General features: G+C 29.7%; 1 protein-coding gene and 1 pseudogene across 1 annotated transcript; both read right to left on the bottom strand.

The window, feature by feature from the left end:
* Positions 1-5170: 5170 nt before the first annotated feature.
* LOC114162717 (WUSCHEL-related homeobox 4-like) lies at positions 5171-6403 on the bottom strand. Its single transcript, XM_028046676.1, has 3 exons — positions 6096-6403; positions 5621-5905; positions 5171-5537 (listed from the first exon to the last, which is right to left on the bottom strand). The coding sequence occupies exons 1-3, from the start codon at positions 6312-6314 to the stop codon at positions 5358-5360; spliced, it is 684 nt and encodes a 227-aa protein (XP_027902477.1). The 5' UTR covers positions 6315-6403; the 3' UTR covers positions 5171-5357.
* An 11386-nt stretch (positions 6404-17789) lies between these two features.
* On the bottom strand, positions 17790-18878 carry LOC114195960 (ethylene-responsive transcription factor RAP2-1 pseudogene; annotated as a pseudogene).
* Between the last annotated feature and the right edge of the window lie 2170 nt (positions 18879-21048).

The raw sequence follows: 21048 nt of genomic DNA, 5'->3' as shown, positions 1-21048 counted from the left end.
ATTTTTGTTGACTGTGTCCATATATGGCTCATTATAAGTTCAGAATAAATTATTAGGCTGGTAAAAAATGACTAACCACATTATTAATGGCTTTTTGCGTCACACATGCAAAGAGATGCAATGCATCCAACCCTATAATTCATAAGACATTTCTGCATCATATCCAGAATGATGGGTAGAGTATCCATTTCCTCTATTTAATTAACCATTCAATGCCTAATTTGAACGAAACTTTGCTTATGATACCATTAAAAATGTTCATGAAATCCACAAGTTTCATCAACGCACTAATGTGGAAAAATTCAGTCTTGCAGCCTCCTTAATAGACCGCTAACTGCATGTTTAAGAAAATACAAGTTTTATTATTTTACAAAATCATACATATTATTTCACTTGCAAGAACCTCTGAACATTTATGTTTCCTTTATGATTTCTTTTTCTGATTGATATATGATATATCATTTTCTATTAGAGAATAGAAAACTAAAAAAGAAGCGATGATTTCAGACTTTCAACCATAACTTTGGACTGATTCTTATATACGACAGTTTCGTATTGCACAGATGACATGTAAATAGTTATTAATGGATAATACACGTTGAGAAACCTCCCTTTTATGTTATAATTTTGAAGAATAATTTGACTGACTATTCTTATGATTCCAAACCTTCAGAAATTAAATCAATGATTAAGTGTACCATAAGACGTAATATTTTGTTTGTATACTCTCATTTGATTGAAAAAGTCTAGTCATGTTATTTTTACGCGACTTATTGAACTCTTAATTAACTTTTCTATATTTGATAAAAAAAGTTGTGAAATTGAGTAATTAATGAGTTTTTTTTTTTCCTTTAAAAGGTGTAGTAGAATGGAGATCAAGAGTTAGAATTTTTACTGGAAAAAGTGAATTTTATTGAGAAAACAAATATGTAAAAAAAACAAATAAAATCTTATCAGAAAATAATTAAAAAGAAATTTGTGACCATTTTTTTATAAGCAAAAATATATTAAATTAATGAGATAATTGGGTTATCTGAACCTATATATTAGAACTGTCAAAACGGGTAATCCAGTCCGATCCGGCTCGACCCACCACGGGTTGATGATTTAGTGAGCAAACCCAACCCGACTCACTTTTTAGCGAGTAAAAAAATTTCGAACCTAGACCCACCACGGGTTGGCGGGTTAAACGGGTTGGCTCACAGGTTCACTTAATTAAAAAAAATATTTTTATTTTTTTTTTTTCAGTCAAAACTAAATTGTAATTCTAATTAAAATCTAAATAAACTTTAATACAATCCAAATACAAACCAAAATAAAAAAATACAAATTATTTATGTGTTGGATAAAACAACATTAACATGACCCAAATGTAAAACCCAACTTAATAAAAAAAATAAGAAACACTTGTGTGATCCTTTTATTTGCAGGTTGGTGAGCCATCCCGGGAGAACCGGATTCTAGATGAGTCGAGTCAAAAATCAACCTGTATTGAAATTTGTAAAAAAAATTCAACCCAACACGGTCGGCCCGACACCTTGTGAGCTGGGTTGGCTCGCGGGTTCCAACCCATTTTTACAGCTCTACTATATATACACACAACATAATACTAAGCCTATTGTGCATATATCTAACATTTTCATATATCACAAAAGTTAAAAACATTATGTGTCCATACATACAAAATAATTTCAAATCCTACCACAAATAACATAAAAAAATGAACTGAACATTCAAAATCTCAATTCATTTTTTATCCAGATTTTTCTTTGCCTTTTCCTTTTCCTTGTGGAACATCGTCTCATCAATAAATCTTTTAGTACAACTATATTATTACTCGGTTTTTTATGTATTACTTTCTAATCTAATTGTTTAAGTAGAACTTTAAAAATAATATGATCATTTATAATATATTTTATTTATTTTTTTAATAATATTTCTTTTCTTTTTCTTTAATAATATTGTTTTTCTTTCCTTCTTTAATTTTTTTAATAATACATATTTCATTATTTATTTAATATTATTTTAATACAACTTATTAAGTATAAAAATATAAGCATCTATCATAATAAAAACTAAATTTATTATTTCAACTAAAAAAATTAAAAATATAAAATATTGAAGATATAGACTTCATCTTAAAAGAGTCATACATCACAAACACAATTTATATAAGATGTCATCAATGAGAATTACGACATCCTGTCTCAAGTCCTCACTTACACATGACTTATTTTTTTAATAAAAAATAAAATATTTTGTTCTATTAATATTAATATCTGAAATCATATTTATAATAAAGTCGTACTCATGACATATGACTTATTATTTTGAAATAGTATAAATCAGATACAAATTCTCCATATTGATAATTTTTTAAAAAAAATTGCTCATTTCAGTAATTATTAGGTATAATTATACTATGTAAAAGAACCGAACTTGTACCTCCAAGATTCTCCATCTTTCCAATAAAATTAAACATTTATCACTTACAGAATCTTATGTATAACGTAAGATTCGGTACATAATATATTAGAAGATATTTAATTTATTCAAAAAATTAATCAATTATTTATTTATTTTATTTCTTGAACTTATAAATTATTTAAGACTTATATTTTTCTTTAAATAATTACTATTTGGCTAAGTTGCGATTGAGTCTGTCAAGTCCAAAAGGTACTGGAAAATATAACCTTGGAAAACCAAGTTAACAAGAGTAAAGCGAGGTTATCTAAGCTCAATTAAGGTCCGTGTGAATCTCAACCAAACAAAATTTAGGATAAGGAACCATGCATGATAAACATTAATATCACTTTAGCTAGATCTAGATTTAAATTTCAAATTAATTTTCCTTGTTTGTAAAATTGGACAGGTTTCTCCCTTATACAATATACTTTTTGGATAAGAAGGCATCTTTATACCTAATTAAAATAATTCAATATTTTTCATACTCATATCTAATTTACTCATATATAATTAATACGAAACCTTTTTGTTAAAATAAAAATGAGTTTGAATAATATTCACATAGAAGAGTTTATCTATCATTTCTACTCGTCAATAATCTCCAACAAAAAACATATCATTAAAGTAAAAGTAACTCTTACGGTTACTCTTAAACATACCTTTTTTACTTCATATAGTATTTTTCATGTTTTTGCAAAGAAATAGCTTAAAATCTTTGAGCACTACACCAAGACTCAATTTTTATTTTTATTTAATATTTTAGTAATCATATTAGCAATTAGTTTGTTTTTTTTTTGTTCGTTAATATTTTTAGTAGTTATATTTACACTCAGTGGTGAAATGATATATTAAAATAATTAAGTAACTTTAAAACAAATATCATGGATTTAAATAAGTTACAAATGTGTGTCAGTCAATTAAATGTTTAAGCTGAATATTTAAAAAACTTGATTTAATAAAAACTTATGAATTATTGTTGTATGAAAATATATAGTTGAGAACTAGATTAAATAAATAATCTTGGGAAGTCATATAGAGTTAATCAAGCAATATATGAAATATGAAATATTTTTATATAACTTCAAAGAACAAGTAATAATTGCTTGTTAGATTTTGCATTTATTGTATCTTCATTCTGAAAGTAATCAAGATCATCAGCGCTGGTACTTTAAACTTTTGATTATTAATATAGTCTATTCATTTAATTTTCAACGAAAAATTTTAAATTTTAGAATTTAATTAGGTAAAGTGAATTAGAAATTCATTAAGTAAAAAAGATTAAATATATATATATATATATATATAGTCGAAAAACTTTGACCTCAACATTTTGTCTAAGATTTTGATATAATTTAGTTCTTAAACTTTAAAAATTAATAAATATAGTCTTTTTATCCAATTATATTAATTTTGTACGTGTCATACGATGTTTCATGTGATATTTGAATTTTTTATATTTAACATTTTTCACTTCAAACATAATCTTAAATGTTGTTTAACATGTAAAAAAATCAATATACTTAAATTTAAAATATACTAAAATATATTAAGATTTAAAATAATACCAAATTTCAATTTGATGTTAAATATAAATACTAAAACCATATTTAATTTTAAGAAGACGAACATATTGTGAATTGATTTTTAATATAAAAAATAAATATTATATATATGGAATCATATATATTATTAAAATTTATGTCAAAACATGTCATAGATAATTCTTTTATGTTTAAATTTAGAGCCATATGTTTACTAAAACAATTCAGGGTAGAGGTAATCTACCTATATGAATACAAAATTGTTTACTTTTAGCTTTTCAAAAATGAACAAGATTAACACTTAAATTATTTAAAAACAATCACTCGTCCACTTATCTTAAAACTCCTTATTAATTTTTCAGATAACAATATTTTAATCTATTTTTTACTAAATTTTTATCCATCATTCCAATAACTCTTAAATTATCATGATATACTATAAATAAAAATATCATTGTATTTTCTAAGGTAATAATAAAATTTATCGTAGGATATAGATAATTTTTTTTGAGAAATACTTATGGTAAGTCTGAAATTATTAAGGCAACTATCTCATCGGTCTTTCATTATTTACAGCCTGTTTCAGTATGAGACTTTTTTCATCTCTCCCTAAACTGTAAAAGTATAGTTTGAGAATGTGATCGAAATCCTAGAGATAGAGGATAAGGCTGTTGTTTTTCTCGATATGCAGACACAGTACACGTGATGAAACTGGTCGGGACTTGTAAATTCAAATTGCTGGTCTCCCTCTCCCTCCTAAGTCTGCTTCTGATGGCCCTACGAGGCACTATGTGGTAAAAAGAAACTTGCATGTCAATGGGGAAAAAATAAATATATGAATGTACCCTTTCATACTTCATGTGCCCTCTCCTTTATGAAAGTCTGATTTATGACGGGTGAGTGGAGTATCTAACATGATTATTTTTTAAGATTTCAGCTACAGGACACTAATGCTTTTTCAATCTTGAAACTAGACTTAAGAAGAAGAAGGAGAAGAAGAAGAATTAAGAAGGAGTAGGTGCGTGGACTTGTGCGTCCGTAGCTTCTCCTTTTAACCTAAAAGCCTCGTTTGATTTATTTGTTGCTGTAGTCAAAAGGATCCCTCGTTTTCAAAGTCACACCCATATGTAGCTGAAATCAACAAATAAAGGGAGACAAATCGCTTTGGTTTGGTTCCAAAGTCAGGAATAGCATTAAGTGGAAGAGTACAGATCAGAGACAACTTTGTCTTTCTTCTTTCCCAATACAAAGAAAAAAGAAAAGTAAAGCAAACTAAACCACATTCATTCAATCAGCATGGTTGGATTTGGAACTAAAGCAAAGCAAAATCATGAATTAATGGTCAATTTCTCAAACCCCTTCACATCTTCCTTCCGGGTGCAATGGGAAAAGCTCCAGAGTTCTGAATTCCTCCTCTTCACACACCGACGATGACGACATGCTTTGCTCTTCCAAACAATCAAATACCCATCTCCTACACTTCTTTTTGTAGGGACTACCTTCCTCCTCCTCTCTATCTACTACTTCCCCCTGCAATATAATTCATTAACTTAATTCCACTTTTGAAAACAAAATCTGGTATCATTACTAGGTTAGTGCACACATACACCTACCTTTGCTGCCTCTAAAGTAACAACAGTATGAATTGTGGGAGTTCGAGGCGTATGAGAAAAGGCAAGGCTGTTACGCTTCTGCTTTTGTCTCTCGCGTGCTTTGTGATTCTGAAACCAATAGAACACATTCTTCCCTTCGATCTTTCCGTACTTTCCTAACTGAACAGTGATCTGCTCTATCTGCTGAGCATTTGGGGTTCTCGTCCCACCTTTGTACAGCATCTCCAATATACCAATCTGTTCTTGCGTCGGATTCCACCGCGTCCCTCCTGGATGCGTTTCGACCTGTGCATTAACCATACCACCAAACAATTAACAACAAATAAATAGTAGTGTGTTTTACGTGCATACGTGGACGTGAATTATAGTCCTAATGCATGGATATGATGGGCGGAGAGAAAATGAAATTAATTAAAGAAGAGTGGTTAAGGGATATGATGGTATATAATAGTGATAATTAGATAATAATACGAACCTGGGCCTGGGGTGAAGGTGGATCCTTGTTATTGTGGAGAGAGGAAACGGGTTTTGTGGGACCAGTTTCTGGTCTGATGAAGGTCTTGAGATCGAAAGGAAGAGAAGGGTTGGGAAGCTTGGGAGCAAGAGGGCGTAATCGCTTGCAGCCAAGCGTGAGGAAGGGTTCGTGCTCCCAGAATGCACGTGTGAAGTGATGCACCTTCATGCTGGTGGTCATGGTGGAGAGAAGAGAGGATGATAGGGGATGATATAGAAGAGGATTGGATGAGACTTTAGTAAAGTGGACGAAGTGGGAAATGAGGTGTTGCCTGCAAAAACCAAGACCAAATCATGAGATGTAGTTGACTTAAGAATTTCCACCTATAAATTAAAGTAAAAGGCAATGCAACTCACCCAATCAAAAGTAAAACTAAAATGTATTTTAAAGGAAAAGCACAATACCACCGTACGCAGTAAATTATTATACTAGGTAGTGATCATGGAAAAATTCCAATAACCATGTATTCCTAGTTCTTTCTTTGAGTTCTATATCATTCATTAAATCTGTCTGAAAGTCTTATTTAATTATTTAAATGTGTGTTATTTCTGAATCATACAACATTATTATGTTAATATGATAGTAGAGTGATGGTAATTTATTGTGAAAAGATGTTAAAATGTTAAGTGGAATGGAATGAGCGCGTGTGGAGAAGGGTGGGATGATGAAGTATGCGTTTGTGCGTGTGGGTTGGCCCGTCAAATCGGGACTTTTTTTCTTGCTTTCATGATAAGGTATCCATGCTTTTCGGTGGCCTCTTTGGCTCTCTCTCTCTCACACACACACTCTTTCTTTGAAAAGCTTTTGGTGATGAATAAAGTGATGTGAGGAATGCAAAAAGATTCCTCCAATCCCAAAACTTGAATATGGAAGCCCTTCGATCTGCTTTTCAGGATACGGATTTTTATATCAAAAAGGATGAATGGGACTTCCTCACCTTCGATATCATGAATGCCGTCTTTGTCTTTTTCCACTGCCAGAGAATGTCCAACACAACACAACACTCACTCACTCACTCACTCACCCCGCAAACCCATTTCCCACTCTTTCGGGAACTCTACTTCAATTTCCCAACACTGCTTTATACACTCCACTTACGTTATAATATCCAAATTCGCTCTATTAAATTAAACACCATTATATTTTACAAAATGGTTTCAAACCTCGCATATGTGGTCTGGTCTGAAGTGAAGGAAGAAAACCTGTCCCATAATTCTGATTTCCCGCGTAGCATATGATTGAGTGTTGAGTGCAGCTGGCAACTGGTCGGATAACTAATCACTGTTCTTTGAGCAGCCCAGCTGGGCAGGGCTCCCAGGGAGGCACGTGACTCAACATTTTTACTCATGTAATTCCATTCCACCCTTCGCTTATGCACGTGCCATTCAAACAAGAAGCACACGTGTCTCAGTCAAAATGCATGATGGCCAATCATCACATCACAATCATGCACCTGCAAGCTGCGCGTGAGTTTTCCTGTTTCACTCCTTTGGATATCATTATCAAACCCTTTATGCCCCATCTACAGTTTTTCCAAACTCAAACTTTCCTCTTACGGCTAATTATGCCACCCATTCCTATTGTTAACCATTCAATTTATACATTCCTCGTTTTATAAATTAAACCATTCTCCACCAAATGCTATATCAAAATAAACTTTATGTCATTTTTATAAAAAAAATATTCCTTTCTTGACTAACATTCCTAGAGCAATAGTTCATATCATAATTTAGTTTTAGCTATGATTGGAGAAAAATAAAGGTTGCTTGAAAGGAAATTCAAGTTGTGTCGCTTTATAAATAGTGTTGGGAGCACATTCGAGGGTGGCAATATTAATGGAGGAAAACATATACATGAACAAATTATTTTCTGTGAGATGTGATATCTGAAATCTTACAGACAAAAAAAAAAATCTAACGTGTTAATGATTTGTACAGTAATTTACATAAGACATGTATCATTATTCGAGGATGGAAAAAGATAAGCACCGCTAACTTTACGATTTACCCATCATCTGTTTTTAAGGACATGAGATAGGACCAGTAAACGTCATCGTAAACTAGCTTTGTTAGAAAGTGCGATCAATGGCTCCCTTTCAACATAGGAGTAAATCACTTTTAAACCAAAAATGTCAAGAAAACAAAAGGGAACTTCAGAAAGCTTGATGTGATGAATATAATGCTGGAAGAAGATAATATATATATATATATATATATATATATATATATATATATATATATATATAATTTTTGTAATATACAAACACTACCAATAACAATCATAATATCATAAACAAGATTAGTATATTATATCATATATTGAAAACTATCCAAAAGAAAATGTATCCACAAATTAAACATGTGTTATGAAATACATTATCATGAAAATTAATTATTTTACAATGTATATAGTATAATATAATTAAATAGTGTAAGTACTTGCAAATTAACTTTTACTGTTTGTATGAAAAAAAAGCTAAGCTAATCTATAGACATATGATTCACAGCATGCAAAGATTCAATACTGCTGGCTCCTTACCTTGATGTGACCCTCGTTATGAGAATTCCATCCATAAACATAATCCAAATCCATGGTGAGTTGTATTATGTTATGCACCAGCTCATTTTGTACTTGAAAATGTTTTCAATTGGTACCAGCAAATATTCACTATTTTTTCACTGTTTATGATTATTTCTTATTTTTCTTCAAAGATAGAGTGCATAAGAGTAAAAGTTTCCCACATGAAATTCCTCCCTTAGTTGAAAGAATTGTTATCATGAATAGTACTGAAAATTAATTTTCAATAGTTTTTTCTAAAAGTTACTGATAACTTTCAACGAGAAAAAATAACTAAAGCTGGGTTCACGTTGAAAGTTGGGCAGTTGTTTTTATTAGTAAGCTTGGGCATTATTCAAATTAAGTTGAAAAGTTTGGTTAAAAAGGTGAGTTCTTTAATTAATCTTTAATTATCCCGTTGGACAGATGTGACTATATGGGAAGGTCGAAATGGTGGGATAATAATAGCAAGGTTGACAAATAAATAGATTATGAGGTTGAGGCAATGTTTTTGGTCTCACGTTAAACAGATCTCGTATCTGATTGCACCACACTTATCTCAACTCCCTTCAATCACGACAATTATCTAGAGCTGTCGTAATCCGATCCGGCTACTTTGATTTATTACTGGATGATTTATTAAATCAATTCGATCTAGTTTATTTACTAATAAATTGAAAAAAATAAAATATAGTCTAACTAAATCAATCCGATAGATTAAATGAATTAGTTCACGGTTTTAATTAAAAAAATATTTTTTTTCAGTCAAAACTAAATTATAATTATAATTAAAATTTATATAAACTTCAATACAATCAAAATATAAACCAAAATCATAAAAATACAAATTATTTATGTATTGGCTAAAAAAACAATCTATGACCCAAATGCAAAGTCCAACTTAACAAAAAATACTTATGTAACTATTTATTTGTGAGTTGGTGAACTAACCCGGCTCATCATGAATTCAATTCGAGTTCTAGATAGACTGGATCAAAAATCAATCTATATTAAAATTTTGTAACAAATTTTTAATCCAACCCGATCCGAGATGCCCGATTCGCAACCAATTTTGACAGGAGTACAATGGGTTAAATATGTTTTTGGTCCCTCAAGTTTCAGGGAATTTTGGAATTAGTTTCTTTTCGAAACTTTATACCAATTTCGTCCTTCATCTTTAGAAATACGTGGATTTAGTCATTCTTACCAAATTGTGTTAGCTTTATTTGACATTTTAAACGTATTTTATGATAATATTTGGGTTAACATTGAAGCGAAAATGTGTCAAACGGTGTAAACAATTTAAATACTATCATGAAATACGTTTGAAATGTCAAATAAACTTAACAAAATTTAGTTAAAATAATTAAATTCACGCATTTTTAAATATTTAAAGATGAAAGACTAAATTGGTCAAAATTTTTAAAAAAAGACTAATTCCAAATTTTACTGAAACTTGAAGACGAAAAACTTATTTAACCCGAATTACAATTATCCATGCCAATGAACCAATGTTGTGCCTATTTACACTTTCATTATTCTCTTCCTATTTTCAAACTTTTTTTGTTGCAGGATTTATGTTTTCCAGCTAATATGTTTTCAAACTCTTAATTTCAACCCACGTCATTGCCTTGCGTAGATCGGACTTTAAATAAACTCCTGGAACTTATTATGATATTAATGATAAATTAACACCAACCTTTTTATACAAGAATAAATATCTATATTTACTTTATTTTTGTCCTCCATACTCACCTTTATTTTAAATATTACAATATTCTTATTTTTTATTTTTATTAGATAATGAAGAATAGGAAAGATATCTCTTTTTAACAAATTTGTTTAGTAATTTTACGTTTCATTTGTTTTAATTCTATATTTTTGTAAATAGTATTTAATGATTATTTGAAAGAGGATGTAGTTATAGGAGATGATATACATAAGAAACTGTCAGTAAATGTTAGAAGTTTTCGTCGACCGAAAATAAAACTACTTTACAATATATAATAAAAACAAATCTTACTTTAATAACCAATTTCATAAAATTAAATTAGATTTAAAATCATATTTTAATGTAGATAATTTTATAAGATTAATTTAAATTTAAAGGTAGGATATAAAAGTTTAATTTGAAATATATTGTTTCGTTATTTATCATCCACGATTTCATAGTACTGTATCGAGTAGGAATGTCAACGGGGCGGGTAGGGTACGAATAGTAGTTCCCGTACCCTACCCGCTGGATAAATATATGCCCCGTACCCGTACTCATATTCGTCGGGTATCCGTTATGCAGGTACCTGTCTTTTTTTTCATATCCGCGGGTATCCACGAGTATCCACGGGTATTTACAAAATTATTTAAAAAATAAATATTTAATCATAAATTCAAATAAAATAAAATAAAATACATAATTATCATAAATTTTAAATAAAGTTCAAATAAACTCAAGTTCATAAAAGTCCAAATAATTATAAAAGTAAACATAAAATGACATTCAACATAATTAAATTTTTTTAATTAGTGTTTTGATCAAAAAGTTCACTTTCTCCAATTGATTCCTACAAAATAAACAAAATAAACAAATAATCAACCTCAATTGTCACGTGCCAAGTATTTTTATTTTGATTCCATCATTTGACAACAAGCATACCATAAACGTCATTGTCTATATATAATTTGATGTATATGCCCAATTTCAAATAAAGAAAAGAGAAGAATGTCAAGGAGTGTACTTAGAAGAACACAACATACCAATTCTTGAAGTTTGAAGAATGAAGACAAAAAACTAGATGTGCAACTTAGAAAAAATTAAGCCAAACTGTTTTTTACTAATATATATATATATATATATATATATATATATATATATATATATATATATATATATATTCTTGAATTTTGTTGACATCCCTAGTTAGAGAAACCTTAAGACAACATGTTTATGGGCCTTGATCCTTAATTTAAAATATATCATTTCATTATTTATCATTCACGATTTCATAGTATTGTAATGAGACCTGAGTCTAACCATATAAGGCACTGACACCACTCTCAACCCAAAACCTTATGACAATGGGTTTATGGACCTTGATCCTTATATGGGGCTCTATTTTCTCATTTCTGATCAATGTGGAACTTAGATTCATACTTAAATTCCTAACAATCATATACATGAGATCAAGGTGATCCACAGGAACCGCTTTTATATTCCAAAGACGAACTCAAACTAAGGGATTAATAAGGAAGATTTAACCTTAATAAATATAAATCAAAATTATATATAACGTATTCATATTATCTCTAATTTAAAATCTTATAATAAACTTACAAATCTTGTTTTTTTACATAATTTTTAACTTATTTATTTATATTTAATTTGTAAGACTTAAATTCATAATTAAATTCGTAACATAAACTATCATTCCAATATCATTTTTCCGGTTTTTCTAAACAAAAATCTTCCATTTGTCATTACAGATTAGCTATGATAAACTATTCTAGACGAGTTGAAAATCTGCACAAATTTTGGTGGTGGGTTCACAATAAACCAGTAAAAAACAAACATAATGTTAGACAGGAAAACACATGTATACACTCGTCAACTTGGGTGAATCTCACTGTTTATAACCTTATAGTGTATTTAGATAGAAAATTTTAAGAGAGTGATTTTTTCTTTTAGAATTTAAAACATTTTACAACAAAATATATTATTTGGTAAAATATTTTAAAAAAAATTAAAATTATAGAATTTTCTTAAAGTAATTGGATTTTTTAAATTTAGAGAATTTAAAGTTAGTAAGAATCTAAAATTTTTCGTATTTATCAAATTTATATTTTGATTGTCGTAGTTTCTTTTTAGAATTATTTTTTAACATACATTTTTTTGTCAATGTTTGTTATTACTTTTTTACAATCAACAATGATGCTATTCTTTTTTAGGATTTATTTTGTAATGTTAACAGAAAATATTTTAATCAAATTTTTTTTTTCTTTAACCAATTTCAATTGGAAAAATTTGTCATATGACGTTGATAAAAAAAAAAACAACAACAACAACAAAAAATCCCCAACCGTCAACATTATAAAAGTAGCCTTGATAAATATCAACCTAATTAACTGCAGTTGAACTAAACATATCAATTAAGAAAATATTTTGCAAATATCAGATGAAATTTTTTTGACGAATTTTAGCAAAAGTAACATCAATTAGGATTAAATGCAACATTTCATTAATATTGAAATTTTTAATTTTTAACAATTGTTTGATTTTTTTATTTTTTGAAGTTGTAGTGATTAAAATACTATATACACATAAAAGAATTAAAATTAGTTAAATTTGTAAATAAAATAAGTTAAAAAATAGAATAATTTAAAATGAGATGATTTAAAGTTTAATGTATTTAAATACTTTATAAAATAAGAAATTTCTGATTCAAAAACAAGGTTAAGATTTAGTAAAAAAAATTGTTTATATCATCCTCGCATTTTAGTATTAGTTGATAAGATGTGTATTAGAATGTCGGTTCTTCTTCACATTTTGTTTTTTTCCTCGTATAAAAGAAGCAGTAGACAGTTATATGACTATTTGATAATACTCTTTCTTCCTAGGATACAAGAAGGATCGTAATACGGGATAGGTTAGGTGGGCCGGCCCACAGTCAAAAGTTTGGACGGATGAGGTTATGAGCGCAGTTCGAAAAAGTTCGATCCACATAATCTACCGTCCCTGCGGGTCTAGGATAGAGCGAGGTGGATTGGCCCACAATTCTACCTCGATTGAAATATAATAAGATCTGCATAGCCATCGGCTTCAAATAGAAGGTTTTGTTTAAAGATAAAGTCCAAAGGAGGCCCAATCAAATTAAATTGGACTATCAGTCCACCACGTATCCTACAATAAGATTGTGGACGGTGTTTTTTCTATTTAAAATTTGATTGTGGACAAACATTAACCCGAATCCATTATAACTGGTAAAGTGAAGGACCGTGTTTCTTCATGCAACCCATAAAATTATTATACACCTCCTATTCATTTCCTTATGATCCTTCTGGAATATAGACGTAGCCCACTTGTTAATTGTTGTGATTTGATGAATTATTCAACATCGTAAACATCATTTCCTTTCCGCTTTGAAAGTATTATATGCACAAGTCTTTAATACTTACCAGTTGTTCTGGTTTTGTTCGATGTATTCGGAATCATAAATCAACTCAATACAATAAATTTATAATTCTTTTTTCTTACATATTGCTTATCTCATCCATCTCCATGCAATATTGGACTTTTATCTTTACACTTCATGGTCAAATATATACTTTTAGGATATAAAGCACATACATGCACCATCATTTAAAAGTTTAAAATTTATCATCTTTCTCTTGTTGGGATTCCATTGTTATCATTTAGTGCCAACACATGTCAGATATGAACTTAAAATGTTGGCATACAAGTACGAGAAATTGAGATCGACTAAAAGTTTATTGGGAAATAAAAAGAAATTTTGTGCAAAAAAAAGATTAAAAACATAACCACCCTGACAATAAACAGTTTTGACAGAAACAGTGTGTAGTGTATTTCTCTCTAGATACTTTAAATTGGGCTAAAATCTAATGTAAAGGTACCAATTGACAATGTAATGAATTTTTAGAACTTAGATTTTAAGAGGTTGGATGAATAATAACTTGTGACCAAGAAGTATATTTGATTGAATGTTGTAAGAGGAGAAATAATTCTAAGCCTTGTACCCAAATATATATTAAATTAATCTTATTTTTAAACAATGTAAAACTTCTAACATACTGTCTTTGGTGCTGAGGTATATTTATCTGTGAAACGAGACGTTATAGACTCTAACAATAACTTTAATACAATGTTAAGTATTGAATTTTAAACCTAACTCAATCCTACAAAATTGACTTATAAGATGAGGTTTTGCATCCACCTATATACTCTAAATTGATATTATCTCTAGTTAATGTCAAACTTCCAAACGCATCTAATTTACAAGAAAACTCTCTCCACGATACTTTAACATCAAAAAGCCCTTCTAGATGGTGTGATATATAGGGGTCTTCTTCGATGAGACAATGGTTTTCTCACAAAAGGATTCCACCATGAAAGCAAAGCTTTAGGGACTGATGGTGGTTCTTTCATAAGGATTCCAAGATAAAGCTAAGCTTTAGAGACTGCTTTACGACCTCAAATCTGTTTGTTCCCTTTGCATCTGGAAATTGATGTTTCTGATTATGAAATAGCATTGCATGTCATTGTCCCTTGTCTCACCATTGTTTCAACTTGGTCAGAGAAATCAATGTTCAATATCTTGTAGCAGCAAGAAGGCATGGAGCACGCATGGTTGTCTTTGCTTTTTTTTTTTTTTCAAATGCTTGTTCATTCTCACTACTGTCCTTACCCTTTCTACAAAGGAAAATCCATAGGGCCTTTATCTCCTTTTTCTATTCTTTTGAGCCTATTATCGATAGGGGTTAGCATAAATCAAGTTCTTATAACTTTTTGCACTTGACTTTTAATATTTAGTATTACTAAATTTACTCCATTAAATATAAATTTTGTATGTGCATTGTGTTTTAGCAATACTTTATATATTATTGGGTTAATGGTTCACACTATAAAATTTAATGTATTGACTAAATATCTTTATTTTGACATATATTTATTTATTTATTCCTTATAAAATAAGTTTAGTTTTATATAAAAGGAAAGTTTAAATAAGATTTAAATCCTTAAGAACGCCCAATTTTTATTATAAGGGATAACTCCACTTAAAACATGTCCATAAATCACAAGACTAGTTACAAATTCAAATTTTAGAGGGATTAAAAAGAAAAAAAATAATAAAAAATAAAAAATTTAATAGGAAACAAAATGATAAAAAATAAATCTTATTCCGGCAATTATTCTCAATTAATAAATAGATAATCACTTCACAACTATCACTAAATAATAGAAATTCAACTAAAAATAATTTTTTTATTAAGAACCAAACAAGAATTTTTTTTATTAAAGTATACAGAATTCCCTAATTTATGGGAATCGAGAAGTTATTTAAACCTTAAATTTGAATAGTTACATTACCTTGTAATGAATATTACATATTTTTAGATTTGTTTGGCTGGCTTTTTAGTATAAGAAGGTATATAGAAAAATATGTCCTGTAAGCTAGATAACAATTCAAGTAGTAAGAAGGGGTACTCCAAACGTCTTTTGTGAATTAGAGTATTAGTATTTTTTATCACATATATATTATTTAAATATATTACGATCATATTATTTATATATATATATATATATATATATATATAATATATATATATATATATATATATATATATATATATATATATATATTATATGATACGATTTAGATGTAATTATCATAAGAAATTGTTGTGTAGATATGATAAAATAATATTTTGATTTGATGAAAGATCCAATTAAAATTATTAAAGTCTGAAATATAATCGACAAAAGTTATAAAATGAGTTATGATCCCATTTGTGAAAAAGATAATAATAAAAAAAATATTTGATCTTTCTTCATTTCCATTAGTAGAACAAATAAAAGGAGCATGTAAGGTTATTTATATTTGAAACATCACATACTTGTTATTGATATCATTGTTTATCATTATCAGAAAATTGTTAATTATCATGAACAAAATCTTTCATTAATTGAAGTTTATTGATGGATTATTGACAACTAAAAATCTATTAGTAAAACATTTGTAAATAAATTTTATCAACAGATCAAAAACTTCGTTGATTAATGATGATAAAAAATGTATTGATAATTGGAGATGACCTAAATCCATCAATAAATTTTTTTTATGAATATATATATATATATATATATATATATATATATATATATATATATATATATATATATATATATATAAAAGGTTAATTATTTAGTTGGTGTTCATCAAGATTTCACGTAGAGTAATATTAAAAAGAAAAATTATAAAAATAAAGAATTGATTTAAAAGAAATTATTATAATTCAACATATCTATTGGATGTATGGGAACTTGATAATTATGTGTCATTGTAGGATTTGTAATTATGTTAAAATATTCTATTTAAGGTTTTTAATTTTCGTGGGAAAGGTTATATCAATATTTACGTGGAATAATTGTGGATGTAAGTTAAAAACATAAACTGATATGTGGTGGATTTATTTTTTTGTAGTCTTGTACATGAGTGGGTTTAAGCCACGGAATAGAAGTATTTGTGGTCTTTTATAGGAGTGTAGAAAAGTATTTGGCATTGGTTCACAGTGGAGTTTGAAGTCCGACCAAGGGAAATCAATGATTGGAGATCGCCCACCCAAGCCTCAACATAGTCTATCCAACACGTCAAAGGTGCACACCAGACCAACCATCACAAACGTTTTATTCAACAGTACAGTGCTACTGGGTTACCTTTTTAAGGTGGAAGGTAAAGAACAAATTTTTTAATAATGTCCAAATTTAAGAGGAAATAAGAAATTACGAAACAACAGCTGTGTATTGGTGGTTAAAAGATGAAATTACGAAATGAAAATAAACAATCATTGGACCACGTAATATACGTTATTGAGAGAAACGTTTTGACAGTATGTGGAGGGTTTTTTTAAGGAAATGTGATGTGGAAGAGTGCGAAGGGGAAAACAAAAGAAAGACGAAAGAGAGGTGAGAGGTGGGTGAGGCCCTACGCTTTGAATGTGTATCAAACGCAACTATCCTAAACTCCAACTTTCCCATGACTCTGACAACTGACAACCTCACTTTGGGATAGACCCACACTGTTCTCCGCCTATCTCGCATATTCTTTTAACAAAATTCAAATAATAAAGTTTTGTGGGGTGCTTTTCTTTTCCTGCCCAATTCTTCCTTATCTCCAAATCCACTTCTTACCACTCTTCTTTTGCTGCCCAATTCTTCGCCCACTGCTGTTCCTATCTTTATCTCTTCCTTCGTTTCCTCATTTTTTCACTTCTCATCAGGATAACACACGCAGGGGAGGGACAATATACTCTACACAACTTCATCAAATTACCCAATTCATCACTACATACATATATGCATAAACAAAATTTGAAACAACACTACTTTCATTCCATTCTGTCTAGTCCAATCAACACATACATATATCTCGTTACAAATTACATGTTTACAACACACCACCGACCTCAGAAAACACCACATCCTATGCGACCAGTCTACGACTTCAGCATACAAATTGAAAAAAAAAAAAGGAAAAAATCTGTTACACGATCTCATTCGATTGGTTAAGAGCTAAGCTTTGTTCTTCGTGAAGTGAGCAACTAGTGGTACATGTATATACCCCTTTGGTGTTTGGTAAAAAGAGAAAATATACAATTTTAGTACTTACTCACCTCATGAATAAGTTAGCCTCGTCTCCGGTGTGTGTGTGTTTCTTCCTAGAGGTTCTAATTTAAAGTGAAGTGGAAGAAAATATGAAATATGTACCCAGATATATGATAATAAAGGTTTTGAAACATCGTGTCACGACCCGTGATCGGTGGAAACTAATCTTCGGGTTTTGGATACTCGTTCAAGTCTGGCTTGTCAGAGCTGACGTGGCTGGAATTAGCGGAGTGGGACGACGAGGATTGAAGCGCGGTTTGGAGCGCGTCCACTCTCGCGCCGACCTGGGTCGCTTTCTTGCGTATACAATCAGCGGACATGTTGCCCTCTTGGGTTGAAACGTCGTCGTCTTGGAACAAGAGTTCGGGGAAATTGAGGCGGGCGGAAGGGCCTCTGAGGTAGAAGACGGCGGTGTCGTAGGCGCGTGCGGCGGCGACGGGGGTGGAGTAAGAACCCAGCCAGATCCTGGACCTCTTGTTGGGTTCTCTAATCTCCGCCACCCACTTCCCCCACTTCCTCATCCTTATTCCTCTGTAAGGTTTGTCTTGGTGGTGTTGCTGCTTGCGTTTCTTGGTGTTCCTGTTGGTGGTGGAGTTGGAGGAACAGCAATCTCGTAAACCTTCTTCTTCCATATCTGCTACGAAAATCCCCTTCACAGCTACTACCACTTCCTATTCAAAACCATGTTTCTGAATATATGATAATTTTTGTGTGCAGTGAAACGGTTTTGATAGGGTCCGTGAAGACAGTGAAACGATGTTGCTGTTGTATTGGTTTCTATTTATACGGAGGTTGGAAAATGGGAAATAGTTTGTGTGGAAAGGAATATTATTATTATATTATATTATTGAGGGAATGGGAGGAAGAGGGTGAAGAGAAGGGAATGAGTTTCCCACTTGGCTTCTAGTCTGTCGTCTGGTACGGCCGCCACGTTGAGCTTTCTTTAAGATAAATCCAAAGATGGCCGACACAATCCATCACACATATCTCTCTCTCATTTCAAAGCCCCATTTTTTCTTTTTTTTGTTCCTATTTCATTCATTCCACGTAGCCTCTTCTGCCCAATGTCATCCATTGCCGACGTGGACGGGTCACGCCTCTCTATACTCTCCACTCTCACTGTATCTCATCACTTATCTCTTTTCATATTTTACTTTACTTTATCTCCACATTTAACAAAATAAATTAACTAATAATTGAAATATGTTTATTTCATAAATGATTTACATATTTAATATGATATTCTCGTTCTATTATTTTTATTGACATTATATTTTTTCATATAATAAAAATGTTACGGGTTATTATGTTAAAAAGAACTTTATAAGAAAATCTATACATACTTTAGAATCACAATAAAATAAAACGAAATATTTTTAAATGACAAATATAGAATCTGGTAATATTTTAAAGACTGGATGTAGAAAAAATTATTAAAAATAAAATGCAAAATTTGTAAAAAAAAGAAAAAAATAGGAGTTAGGAACATATTTTAACTTTATTTCATTATATGTTGCTTTTCATTCCTCGCCACAGAGTTCATCTTCTTTCTTGGTTTTTAAGAATATTACGGATATCTTTTTAAGAAGATTCATTTTCTATAATTGTCAAATAATTTTATGATGTCTTCACAAAAAAATATTGTGAATAATGTTCGTATTGCTTGGAAAAGGGTGGCAACGTTGCTAAACAGTTGACAATGCAAAGAATTGAGAATTCAAAAACATATCGTTCCTTAAAAGTTTATTTTTTTTAATTGGTTACAATTTGAATATATATATATATATATATACATATATATATATATATATATATATATATATATATATATATTAAAAGGTATTGGAGCATTGAAATTTAGGTAAAATACGAAATTTTAAAACTAAATCAAGAGTAAACCGAGAAAATTACTTTTGGTTGAAAGCTTTGTAATTATATACATTTGATGGAAAAGAATAAATGCATATTATGTTTTGAAATCAAATATATGATGAAGATATAACATTTCTCTAGAGGTAAAAGTAGATGGAATATGGATAAGTCCACGGGTTTGAATCCCTCTTTTACAAAAACTAATATATTAATTTGATGATTAAAAAAATACTAAATATATAAATTTAATTTAAAATATACTTACAATATAAATTTAAATTTTCAATAAATTATAAACTATAAAGTGTTGTGTATGTTAAAACTGCTAACTTTGTGTGATAATTATACTTCAAATTTTCATATATCTTTAACAATATTTAAGTAATTAATTACAGGGAAATAAAACATATTTGTTCGGTAGTAGGAGCATTATTTATCAGTAAGATATTTAGAAGAATAGAATATTAGTGAATGATTAAATAAGGGATTAGTTAAGCGTTTGTTTGTCGGAATGATAACTATTACAAGATGATGTTGGTGGATGGGTTGCCGCTTAACTTAATGGAGAATCCAACGGATGAAATTAAAAGTACGACAATAGTCGGTGGTAATGGACGGACGGATGGGTGCCAATAGAGGAAGACTTTCCGTCCACGCAATATTAAAAACACTCTGTTGTATAATTGCATTCTTCAAATTTCTTGGTTGACAGCTATAATCTGAGTTTTTCTTAGTTCAACAATTTAATTAATTAGTAAGAAATCGCATGCAATGATCACTCCAGGTTCAACAAAAACATAAAAATATTCAGTATCTGAAATTCTTAACATGCATCATAATATCTACTAATTTTTAATTATAATATAATAATAACGTAAATTATTTCTTACTTAATAACGATGGAACAATATAAAAAAGAAGCAATCAATCAATTTCGAACTCTTTAATATCATTAGCCTCAGTTCTTCAATAATCCCTTCATGTTCTAATATTTGAAATTAATGTTTATAACGCCAACTTGACTTTTATTTTTCTTATACAGTTTACTGATTTAGAATTTAATTAAGTTTTAAGTATATGATTTTCAAACAA

This window comes from Vigna unguiculata, chromosome 9, assembly GCF_037176805.1.
Source record: "Vigna unguiculata cultivar grain cowpea cultivar isolate G323 ecotype 2 chromosome 9, ASM3717680v1, whole genome shotgun sequence".
NCBI lineage: Eukaryota > Viridiplantae > Streptophyta > Magnoliopsida > Fabales > Fabaceae > Vigna > Vigna unguiculata.
Note: the sequence above shows the minus strand (reverse complement) of the source record. Positions and strands in the feature narration are given on the sequence as shown.